Source organism: Dioscorea cayenensis, chromosome 16 (genome assembly GCF_009730915.1).
Source record: "Dioscorea cayenensis subsp. rotundata cultivar TDr96_F1 chromosome 16, TDr96_F1_v2_PseudoChromosome.rev07_lg8_w22 25.fasta, whole genome shotgun sequence".
Lineage (NCBI taxonomy): Eukaryota > Viridiplantae > Streptophyta > Magnoliopsida > Dioscoreales > Dioscoreaceae > Dioscorea > Dioscorea cayenensis.
Window position 1 is genome coordinate 21,442,607 of NC_052486.1, and position 12,794 is coordinate 21,455,400.

The 12,794-nt window shown below is 34.0% G+C and overlaps 1 protein-coding gene across 1 annotated transcript; it reads right to left on the bottom strand.

Moving 5' to 3' along the window:
- Positions 1-378: 378 nt before the first annotated feature.
- On the bottom strand, positions 379-9,806 carry LOC120278856 (squamosa promoter-binding-like protein 7). The gene is made up of 3 exons (XM_039285597.1): positions 9,282-9,806; positions 9,074-9,192; positions 379-1,267 (listed from the first exon to the last, which is right to left on the bottom strand). The coding sequence occupies exons 1-3, from the start codon at positions 9,716-9,718 to the stop codon at positions 810-812; spliced, it is 1,014 nt and encodes a 337-aa protein (XP_039141531.1). The 5' UTR covers positions 9,719-9,806; the 3' UTR covers positions 379-809.
- Positions 9,807-12,794: the final 2,988 nt, after the last annotated feature.

The window sequence follows — 12,794 nt, forward strand, 5'->3', positions numbered from 1 at the left end:
TTTAAATCCCTCAATATTAGAGAACACCGACCAAATAAACCCTCTTTGCAATAATCATAATTTAAGTGTATTTTTAAAAATGCTTTGAGAGTTATTACAACCAAACAAATAATATCTAGCTAGCTAAATTAATTTCCTGTCGGTGACTATTTAAAATTATTATTATTATCAAGTCTGTAAAAGTTATTTGAAGACCTCAAATGCTTCAAAAATCTTATCACTCCTCTGTAGCAAGGTGTCTGGATTAGGACATTACTGTTTCTGTCATGAAACAGTGATGGAAGACTTGAAAACACAGAGCCTAGTGAATTTTGGCCTTCAAATACTGCCAACAAAAACACAGGTATCTTTTCTTAGGGTTACAAGCAGTAAAATGACCTATTACTTTCTGCAACCATATTTACCACTCAGAGCCATCCAAAGTTTGAGGAAAGTTCCCGGAAAGTTTATATGAGATTCTGTGTGTGCACGTGTGGGACAATTTATCATGACAAAAAACCAATAGCCATTATTCACATTAGGGTAATGCTCCAACTGAACTAGCTACCAAGTGTAGAGATTACAAGGAAAGCACAGAAGCTTTAGCCCAAATTTGCAAAAAAAGAAAAAGGAGAGTTACCTGTTTTTTTGTCTTTACTGCATCACCTGAACCTTTGACAAATAAAAGATGAGAAATTCCCAGCAGCTTCCTTGAAAACATTTCTGACCATAAACTCTACATGTGCAAGCATCATGTGCATTGTTTATTCACTCTTTTGGTCAGGCGACTCAGGCCAAATAGTACCTTAGTTTTGTTTCAGTTCTGGTTCTCATACCACATGAGTGCCTTCCAAAGATTTCCAAATATCGCAGCATTCTTCTTCTTGATCCTTGTTCCTGCTCCTACCGGAAAGGAACTCAAAAGATTGATCAGGCATTTGCATCAGGTCTAGTGTTACTTGAGTTCCGGTCTCTTGAAAGTGATCCCAAGTGCTGGTCAGCTGAGATGGTTCCTGGGAATGGATTTGTTCATGTTGTTGAGGTAGATAAGAGAGAGTTGTGGAGGTTATTGTGCTTGTGTTTTGCCAGCCATTGCGGTCGGAGAACAATTGCCGAGCAAGGAGAGCTGCACGGTTCTCTGCTATCAGCTCCCGAAGAGCGGCGCTTGACCGAGACGAGAGATCGGACGTCGAAATCCAAGGAGAAGACTTGGATGACAGAAGAGAGAGAGCACGACCCGGAGTAGCTGATGATATGTATGGGAATCTATTGCCCATCATTGTGCCTTCTGTAGAACAAGATTTGTGATAAAAACATCAGTGATGCAGTTATCAAATTAACTTCACTATTTGGCTACTGAGAAGAGAAATCATTTTGGTCATATTGTTATATGCCAAATTGAACATTCAATACGAGCATCAACAAGCTAATAGGAAAACCTGACGAGTTCATCAACAAGCTATTATAAACAAATGATTTATCTATTACTAAATGAGATTGACAAACTATAAGTGATTCAGGCTGTGTGGCATAAAAAATGTAACAGAGACTTCAGAAATCATGGAAAAGATCACTGATATCAGCCCCTTATAATTGCAACCTTAGAAATAAATGAAGCACAGTTTATTTGACAAAGAAGTTCATAACATTGTTTTTAATTTCTTAAGTAAAAATATGAGGTTTGACGATGTCAAACAGAGTAACACAGCAAAAACTGATCCTCAGTCATTCAATCTACTCAAAGCCTAGATGGTAAATTTGTTGCTCATCCAATTTAGAAAACAATAAATTTAACTTTCAACTTTTTTATAGCCTTTCATACTGTGCTAACTCAAAAACTCAAAAATAAAGTAAAATAACATAATACAAAATTCTTGAAACAGCTTGCCAAAATGGAGAAAATATGACTTGAAAGCCATCACAGATTCACAGTTAACTGAAACTTTGAATATTCAAATTGCAGAACCAGCTTATTGAATTAACTCATTGATACATTAAACTAATGGATTTATTCTAAAATTTTATCAATTTTACATTAGGATTTACACGCCACCCCTTGAAAAACAGTGAAATTGTTTCGAGCCCACTTCTCAGAATTTTTTAATTTTATTTCACTTGTTATCCCATGAATAAGTCCTCCAGATCAAAGGGTGAAAACAGGCCAAAAATATCTTTTCAAAACCATTGAAATAATTTAATGCCATCAGGTAAAATTAAGAATATCCTCTCCGGTGGTTGTTATTTAGCAAAGCCCAACAAACAATAAAAATATGAATAAAGCATCATTTTATCCAACAGAATTAAGAGCAGATGTTAAGTTACATTTACAATAATTTGGGAAAATTTTACTATAGGAAAGTTTCCACAAAGAAGAAAGGAATTTTAATCTCAGTCAGTGATTAGGGCCATGTTGACACAAGTTCATGTCGATAAAACTTTTTTTTTTTAATGTATTTATTAGAGCATCAATAGAAGTTTTCAGACTAGTGGGATTTGACTGTACGATATGACAATTTATAAATACTTCTTTACTATGTTTTAAATTAAAAAAATTTATTTTATACAAATTCTTATCAAAATTTTATATTTAAATTCTATATTTATCAGAAACAAAAATCTATCTGTCTAGCTGATATGTTAGGGTTTTAAGTTTCATTTGCGTTAGATTTTTCTTAGTTCAACTATATTATTAATTTTCATATGAAATCAAAGACATAATAAAAATTGAAAAAAAAAAAATTGCATAGATATACCTACAATATACACACGTACACTTACAAAATGTAGATAATCTGGCAACTATAAAAAAATTATACTCTTATATACCCAACAAACATATACATAACTTCTTTTTTCAGAGCAAATTTCACTTAAGTATAGACTAGAATAATATAACTAAAATATTTGTGTTTAGTTGTGAAAATAATATAGGTAAAAAATGTGTTTAACTATTTCATAACAAACAGAGTTTTCTAGTTTCCATTGTAAAATTTGTTTCTACATAGTTGAAACAAGCATAAATTTTCAAAATTTTAAAAATTAAAAAGATTTTATAAAAATAAAAATAAGAAAAATGAATTTTTAAAGAATCGTCCCAAAACAAACCGCCTTTAGTTTCATTATAGCAACGTTTTAATGTGTAAAAAGCCTAAGATTGTCACTTTGGATATGTAATAGTCAACGGCTTTGCATTTAACTTAGTTTTTAATAACAAAAATCAAGCCACAGCAAATGAAATAATAGGAATTATGAGGCATTGTCTGAAAGGTACAAGGATGACAATCGAGGTTTTTTTTTCAGGAGGATAATAGAAAGCAAAAAACCATTTTAATCATGTCAAACTAGAGCAACGATAAAATTACCAGCCGAACTTTCAACATTCACCAACCCACCATGACAATACCTATATGACATTAACTACATGTAATTCACCACCTGGATGACATTAACTACATGCAATTCACCATATGAATAGTCTCGCAATCTTTACCATATGAATAGTTCCATAGGGAAAGAAAATTCATTTGAGAATATCTTAATAAAGAGCTGCAATGTTTATTTGTTAAATATCTTTAGGTCACTCATTTTAAGGTAAAATTGTCTACTCACATTCCACCAATTCATTTAAGGGATCTTGCACAAAAATTAATAAACACATTAAATTTTATAAAATTTTGAACAAAAATGAACTAAATAACGAGGGTTGTCAATTTATTTCAGACCCATTAGGAAGTCCGATTCCAGTTCTGATGAAGCAGGGATTAGGGCTAAAATTTAAGAAATAAGGTCAGGGCCAGGAAAGGGAATCCTTTCCTCATTCCTCCACATCCCTGAATATATAATGTAAATATTGTATATACAATAATGCTAAAAATTATTTATATTAAATAAAAATACATATTTTAAATATAAGATATTTGGTGTATTTTTATAGTAAAAGAGAATAAATTGATGAAAAAAATTAAGGGCTGGGAAATTCTTAAACCCAAATAATCTCCGCAAGTACAAGGATGTGAAAAAATAATTTTCGTACACGAATTCGAGGGACGGGGTCAGGGATGGGTTTGCCAAGTCGGGATCGGGACCGGGAATGCATCCCCAATGAATCCCTATCTCGTTGGCATTTCTACAAATAACTAAGGGGTCGTTTGGTAGTATTGACGATTTTTTTTTTCAATTTCATGTTTGGCAAAAAAACTAATAAAATATGTTTGGCAATTTGTTTTTATGTTAAAAAATTTTGAAAAAAAAACATATTTATGTTTTCAACTTTTTTTGAAAATGTTTTCACCTCCACTTCTACTCCTCTTTCTCCTAAAATATATTTTTAGAAAGAATTTGTCAAAATTATTGTTTCTAATTTAAATATTATATATATATAATAATACTAAAAAATTACTTATATTAAATAAAAATACATATTTTAAATATAATATATTTGGTGTATTTTTATAGTAAAAGAATAAATAGATGATAATAAAAAATTCGGAGGGGTAATTTCTAAACCCGAATAATCCCTGCAAGTATAGGGATGTGAAAAAATAATTTCCGAAACCCGAATTCGAGGACGGGGTTGGGGATGGATTTGCCAAGTCGAGATCGGGGCCGGGAATACATTCCCCAATGAATCCCCATCCCATTGGCATTCCTAGAAATAACTAAGGTCGTTTGGCAATGTTGCTGGATTCTTTTTTTTTCAATTTCGTGTTTTGTAAAAAAAAACTAAATTAATAAAATATGTTTAGTAGTTTGTTTTTATGTTCAAAAATTTTGGCAAAGAAACATTTTTATGTTTTCAACTTTATTGAAAACGTTTTCAAAACCCCTCCACTTCTACTCCTCTTTCTCTTTAAAGTATATTTTTAGAAAGAATTTGTCAAAATTATTGTTTCACAATTGTTTTTTATAAACTAGGATATACCATATAATATTATATATATATATATATATAGGAAAAATATTTTTAAAGATCCATTGTTTAAGCTATTGAGTTTATTACTTGATTTACCCAAAAAAATGCACAACAGTTAATATATCCAAACATGCTTTTGTTTTCAAGAAATTAACAACAAAATAAAAACAAAGTAAAAATAAAACAAAAAATTAAAAAACAAAATGGATGCCAAACAAACCCTAAACAACTCTTTTCTTGGAATTACACCTTTTTAAGGACTATAAATATGACTCCTCATTTATATAACATGAAAATTTTAAATAAATAAATAAATAAATATTGCCTTAGTATTATAAAATTTCAAAACAACTTGTATTTCAAAATGGAGAAAGAGGTAGGGTTGCAAATGAACCAAACCGCTCGCGAGCTATTCGGAGCTCGGCTCGGAAAAAGCTCGTTCATTAAGTAAATGAGTTGAGCTCGAGCTTAACATTTGAGCTCGAATTATTAAATCGAACCTCATATTGCTCGGCTTGTTAAAGCTCGTGAACTTGCTCACGGGCTTGCCCGTTTATCAAGCTCGTGAGCAGGCGTACAAGTTTGGTAAATGAGCTTGCTCGCAAGCCCTACTAACAAGTATGTTAAATAAGCCTAGTAATGAACTTACTAATCGCGAACTTGTTTAAGGAGCTTGCTAAATGTGCATTTTTTCTAAGTATGAATGGATGCATGTATTAAAAATAATTTATTAGTCATTATGATTTATTATTTTTTAAAACTTCTTTTAAGCCCAAACTCGAAGCGAACTCGAGCTCGATCTTGGCTCGTTTTCATCATAAATGAGCTTCTTTTGAGCCTAGCTCGAAGCTATCATAAATGAACTTCTTTCGAGCCAAGCTCGAAGCAAACTCCAGCTTAAGTTTACTATCTTAAGCTTACAAATATGGGCTCGAACCTGTAGCTAATTCTGTCAAGCCGAGCTCGAAGTCGATTACACCCCTAGAGTGAGGATTAGTTTTAATAATTTATATTTAAATAGTCTCAATTTTATTCATTTATAATATCAATAGTTCGAAAACACAACTTAAATAATTTAGTCAAGCTTTAAAATTTTCAAATTCATTATTGTTCAATAAATATACATTCAAATATACTTTAGCATAACAAAAGATATGCTTTCAAAAAATATTTTCTTCAGAATATTTTCATAGCATCCATACTTTCGACATAATTAACATGTGTACATGCAAGCCTATAAACTAAACTATGAGCAATTTTCTCCATGAACTTAAAAGTGGGTCAATTTCATCATTGAACAAAGAATGCTCAAGTAAGAGGGTAAATTTCATCCTTGAACGAAGACGAGTGTTCAAGTATAGTGATGTGTTCAGAGATGATTTGATTAATCTAACAACCAAGAGAAGTTTTGAGGGATTATCTTTAAACTGGCAGAAATCTGACATTTTGATTTTTTTTTTTTATTTTAATTTAATGACCAAATTGACTCGCTTTTGAGTTCAAAGACCAAATTGAACAAATAAACGTAGCTCACGGAGCAATGCTACAAAAAAACTTAGCTCACCAACCAATGCTACACTTGTAACTATGTAGTATACAACTAGGCATTGGCTTGAAATAGACTTTGCTGCTCCAAAGTTTATTAAAAAATAATAATTAAACTAAAATAAATATTCGCAGTTAATCAAAACAGTTTAAAAAAATTAAAAAAAATTACAATGGTGTAAAACAGTTTAAAACAGTTTAATTTGCGTAAATAAATATGACATGAAAAAATTGTCATGCCAGAAATTACAATGGTGTGAAATATTATTTGTGAGCTTTTATCAACGTTATTGCTTGCAATTACTATTTATTTCATACGCATCATTTTAAGTCATGAATAAGAAACAACTAGAAGGCCTTCTTTGGCTGGGGATTTCCTCCATACCATAGTCAATCAATTAAAAAAAATACAACAATATTAATAAAATAAAAATCGATTCTTAATTGAAAATAAAATTCGATTCTTAATTGAAAATAAAATTGAACTTTAAAAGTATTTATTTAAACTAATTTTAAGTTGATAAAAATTTCCCTTCAGAAAACAAATTTAAACACTAATCCGAAACCCTTAACCCTGGCCCGCAGCTTTGAAATTTTATTATTATTATTATTATTATTATTATTATTATTATTATTATTATTTTACAAATTTGTTGAAAGCAAGTACTACTATAAAGAAAATCAAAACAGTTTAAAATCGTTAAATAATTAATGAATTTGCAAGCATTAGTATTGACTATGACTACTGTATGAAAGTTAGAAACCATGTTCAATTGATTATCTTGTAATTAAAAAAAAAAATCTTTTTATTGAAGTTAGAAACTCACTCTTATTTCATCAAAACTGACAAAAAATCAACTAAATTTCATATTTAATAAAAATAATATGTAAAACAACACAAGATGATTTGTGTGCTCAAATTAAAAAAGAAGCTATGTTGTAGATGATATCTTTCATAGTTAACTTTTAAAATATTTTCTGAGATATGCACAATGAGTCAATGACAAAATAGAACAGTTTGGGATATCTTTCATAGTTTGGGACATGTAATGAGATGTGCACATCAACACTACAGTGAAAGGAGGGTGACCCATGTCTAAACTACCCCATTTAGGTATATATATATATAAACCACAGTGAAAGGATGGTGACCCATGTCTAAACTACCCCGCCTGGGATATATATATTTTTTATCTATATATATTATATATACATCAACACCACAGTGAAAGGAGGGTGTCCCATGTCTAAACTACCCTTTCTCAATCAAAAACAGGACTGACATGTGATGAATTTAAATTAAACCCTTATCTATCTGTTGAGTGTTAAACCTAAAAAAATCCCTATGTCACAAAAAGGTATTTTTATTTTATAAACGCCAGTAAGATCCCACTCCCCTAGTCTACTACAAAGCTTGATGTTTCATAGATAGCTCAGAACTAAAACTGCATGTGTGGTTTTTGTGCAACAATCCTTTATACTCTACTCCATGTAACATGAGTATTATTAACAGGAACGATAAAAGCTACAATTTCTTAGTTCCAACCTTAATAGAAATTCTTGTTATTTCTATCAAACAGCTAGATGATATATAACAACATCAATCAACCACTTGGTTTTATTATTTGCCCTTTTCCCTTATCATCTATAGAACTATAATTATTCATGACCATAATAAGCAAGAGCTTTCTCTTTTTTTTCCTTTCTTTTTCATTTTTCTTGAAATTTGACTCAGGCAAAGCCTTTCTATATTGTGCAGTATTCTAAGGATTCAGTAGTACAAAAGCCATATTAATTTACACTCTCCAGAGGAGTTCAAACTTAAACTAACCCCCCCCCTTTGAAAATTCTGCCTGCCAAGTTCCCTCCATGAAAAAAAAAAAAAAAAACCTCATCTGCACTAGCAGTCATGGATGACTTTCTACAAGAAAAACAAAAATTGTATCAGATCAATGACCTCCAACTCCTCTTCCTTCACGCATCCTCTAATCTTCTAATCAAGCTTTCCAATTGTATCACTAAGCACTAAGCAAAGCATCATCATCAACATGTCATATTGATAAGAAAAAGAAAAAGAAAAAGAAAAAGAAAAAACCAAAGTCTTATCATATCCACAACCTCAAACTCTCCTCTTCACCCACCCACATCCTACCAAGCTTCTTGCACCTCTTTTAATTATTCCAATCAAACTTTTTCATCCCACTTTACAGCCAGATATCTTTTCATGGCCTACACTCCACTAAACAATCATACAAAGAAAGCAACCAATGTTGAAGACCTTCCCAATTTTTTTCAGACAATATTCTGGAGCCAATCCCAGCTGCACCTAATCTCACCCACAGCGAATCCGCATGCGTACTGACAGAGATACGCGCAGCCTTGATCTGACACCGCGATTGAGACCTCACTCCCAACTTTTCCTCCATGCCCTACACGTCCCACCCCTATCTATCCCCATCCCTGAAAAGCCAAAGAGGCACACAAAACCCTAGCCATTCCCACACCCACAGTCCTTAACCTTATTAACTAATAATCACACAAAACACAACATTTGTTCTTCTAATCTTTCACTACGAACAAGTAACAACACCAGCAAAATCAAAATTAATAACAATAATCAACAACAAAGGTACCTACCTAGAGACGAGTTCTTGCAAATGGATTCATGGCTACTCTTTCGCCTCCTCTCGTTGTGCCCTGCCAGCCTTCTCCTGCAGCTCCGCTTCGCATCATCAAACTCCGATACCGCATGAAACCTATCCATTATCCAACACCATCATCAATCAAGGGTTTCCACAAAGATCTACAAAGATAGAGCGAGAGAGAGAGAGAGAGAGAGAGGAACCTGCTGCACTGTTGACAAAACCGCTGCTCAGCACCGAGGACGACGACCTTCGGAGCCTTAGAATGCATCTCACAAACCTTATGCCGACGATGATACTCCTTAGCATCAATCAATGGCTTCCCACACCCATCCACCTGGCATCTCGGCACCACCGCCATCGACGACGATGACAACGAAGCAGACGTTCCAAGCCTTTCACGCTTCATCATCACTGGTGATGATCCGATGATCCCATTCCCCTCGTAGTAGGGTCTCTTCCCCAAGTTCAAGCTCGTCAACTGCCGCCGCTGCTGTTGCTGCTGCTGCTGCTGCTGATAATGAAGTTGATGGTCATCACCAGCACCAGCTACCGAAGAAGTCATCACCGTTGTTGATACAGTGTCATGGTAGCCGGCGAGGTCCCAGATTCCCCAACCAACGCCGCCATTGGAGTCCATCTCTCTCTCTCTCTCTCTCTCTCTCTCGAGATCTCGATGGAGAGGAGTGTTGGGGAGAGAGGGAACGAAGAGAAAGGATGGCGCGGAGGAGGGGGACAAAAGGGTGATGGAGTTGGTGGTGGTGGGGGAGCACGTGAGGGAGAGAGGGAGAGGCACGTGAGGGCAGGATGGGAGTAGGGTGGGGCCCGGACACGTGGACCGAGATGATTTGAGGGATGGGATGACAAGACGGAAGAGAAGATAGAGAGAGAGAGAGAGAGGTAGGCATTCAATGTGGCTGCTCTGATAAAAGCTTCCAATCAGATTTCATTTTGGTTTGGTGCGCATTTACTATACTACCCTCCTTTTTTATTTATTTTTCATTTTCTTTTATTAGTGAAACTCATTTATTAATTTAATAAATTAAGAATTTATATATTATTTATCACATTTTTTAGAGTTTTTTTAAGTCTTTTTCTACTTTGTACATTAGAAATTTTTGTATAGTATTAAATATATTTTTTTTAAAATTTATCTTTTAATTTAATGTATTTGTATAATTTTTAATAAATTACAATCAATTAAATATTAAATTATATACTGTCACGCCCCGACCCGCGGGCCCACGGGACGCGACAATCGCCGCAGCAATCCCGAGGAGGGATACCCGCCACTCAACCCTCAGGATGCCGCAAGGCTAATCAACACACCGAATTCAACAATATACATATCGCGGATATGAGCGGAACAATGTTACACAGCGAGCGAATAACAACAACAACAACAACAACAACAACAACAATAGGATACGAGAAAAATATGAGGTTCACAAAAATACGAGGAAACAACCCTAACAACAGAGTGGGAAATGGTAATACAGAAGTTTAAGAGTATTTAAATACTAAACCATGCAACAAGTTTTCTACACACTAGTGGATCCATAGGGTCTTATAACATGTTCCATGACAACAACAACATACATGAGCCGAAGGAAATACAGCGAGATGATAGAATAGTAGTAAATGCCGAGTCTGCTGCACACGGTCACACCTACTACCTGCAGTGATCCCGGGAGGAAGAAGAGGGATGAGTAACTCAAGTTACTCGGTGAGGGAGGTTAGCACAACCTTAGCAGAAAAAATACACCAACAGCAAAAATAATAATAATGAATCATCAAAATAAATGCTTTACCAAAGTAATACAAGTTTAGAAACATTATTACATATAATAGAAGCCTTCAAGAGAATTAAAAAAACATAATAATACCAAGAAAACTCTATTTACCCCAACTAGGGTTTACAACACAAAAAAATCATAAAAGCATGGTTTTTAAATACAAGTAAAACAACAAAAATATCATGGGTTTGAAATAAATAAACACAATACCCAACACTCACCCAACATAACATGGTCTAGAAAACTCTCTAAACCTTAGCCGTGGCATGGCTGAGTTCGAGCCGCCAAGGTACTCATGCCCTTGACGTTGACCCATCAGTTCACCGGGTTGGTGACTCGGCTATCCGATGAATATCCAGTCAGGGGCTCTACACTCCCACACGAAGCGGCCCTCGAGTAATCGGCAGGTCGACACGCCACCTCAAAAGGTGGCCGTGAAGACCGCCCTCTGCAGATAGGGATATCACCAAAACAATCACCACAATAAAATACAACTCCACTCGGAGTACAATATCCATCCATGATCATAAATCAAGAATACCTCGGCCATTTGCACGAGGACAAGATAAACACATAAGCAAAGCCCAAACTTTTAACACAAAATAATTTGCAAGTCCCAACACAAGCAACAACATGGAAATCATTTTCCTTTCAACAATCCAAAATTTGCTTCAAGCCTAGGATTTCACCAAATCAAAGATTTTCATAACAAAACTCAAGTTTCAAACAAAATAAAGATTTCACAAACTCATGGATACATATATCAATCACAATTTCCACGATAACAAAACAAAAGCCAAAAGAGACATCCAAGATTTGCCTCAACAATAATTATCATTCACCAAATTACCAAACAAGTATAAATCAATAAAACTTACTTAAAACATGAAATGCATATATATATATATATATATAGCTATTGGCATTCTTCTAATAAAGCTATGCTAAATAATTCCACTCACAGAAAAGGAAATTTGTCTTCCTCGCAAGCTACTCCTCGGCTAAGCCTTTGCCTCGAGCCAAGACTTCTTCTCCTTGCCAAAGCATAACAAAATACAACAAAATTTAACAAAAACAAAACAAACAAGAAAAAAACCCTAAGTTTTCTAACAAACAACCCTAATTCGATCCTAAGATTAGCTCAAAACTAGGTTTAAAGGTTACCAATGAATTCCTAGGGGTTTTAGCTTCAATCTAATCTAAAAGAAATCAAAAGAAACAACTCAAAAGATTGCCGATGCTACGATAAATTCGACCTTTTCTACAGGAAACCGGAGCCCTATACTATGGTTTTCTCCCAATTTACAACTCTAAATCACAAATTTTCTTCTACAACATTCTCACACAAGATCAACAATTCAATGGCTTCAATTTAAACCTATAAACATGCAAATCCATGGAGAAATTCTAGGTTTTGAAAAACTAAAAACAAGGAAAATACAAGAATAAATACGGTATAAAAACCATAAATCTATGCTTACCAAGCTCAATGGTGAAGGAGGAAGAGATAGGATGCTTGGTTCGCGGAGAAAACTTCGCCGGATAAGAAAAATGGGAAGGTTCGGCCAAGACAAGGAAAGAAGAAGAGAAGAAGAAAAAGAAGAAGAAGAAATGTTTTAAGTGAAAAATTTTTCGGTCATTTCTAACTATCGGTGTCGAAACTGCTCGATGCAGAGCCTCTATCAAACCCGAGCTTCTCTGAGGAACAAGTTGCTTCTGAGCAGGTTTTTGCTACGAGGATCAGAGCCCCTACTGGTTTTGGGCTGAAAATCTATAGCAATGGCCTAAAGCAATCTATAGTAAACCCTGGTTATAACATATACTCCACTAACCGAGTTTTAAATACGGATAATTTTGAAAAATAATGAAATTTTTTATAAAATATAAATAATCAACTAACTTTAACCAATATTTTTAATC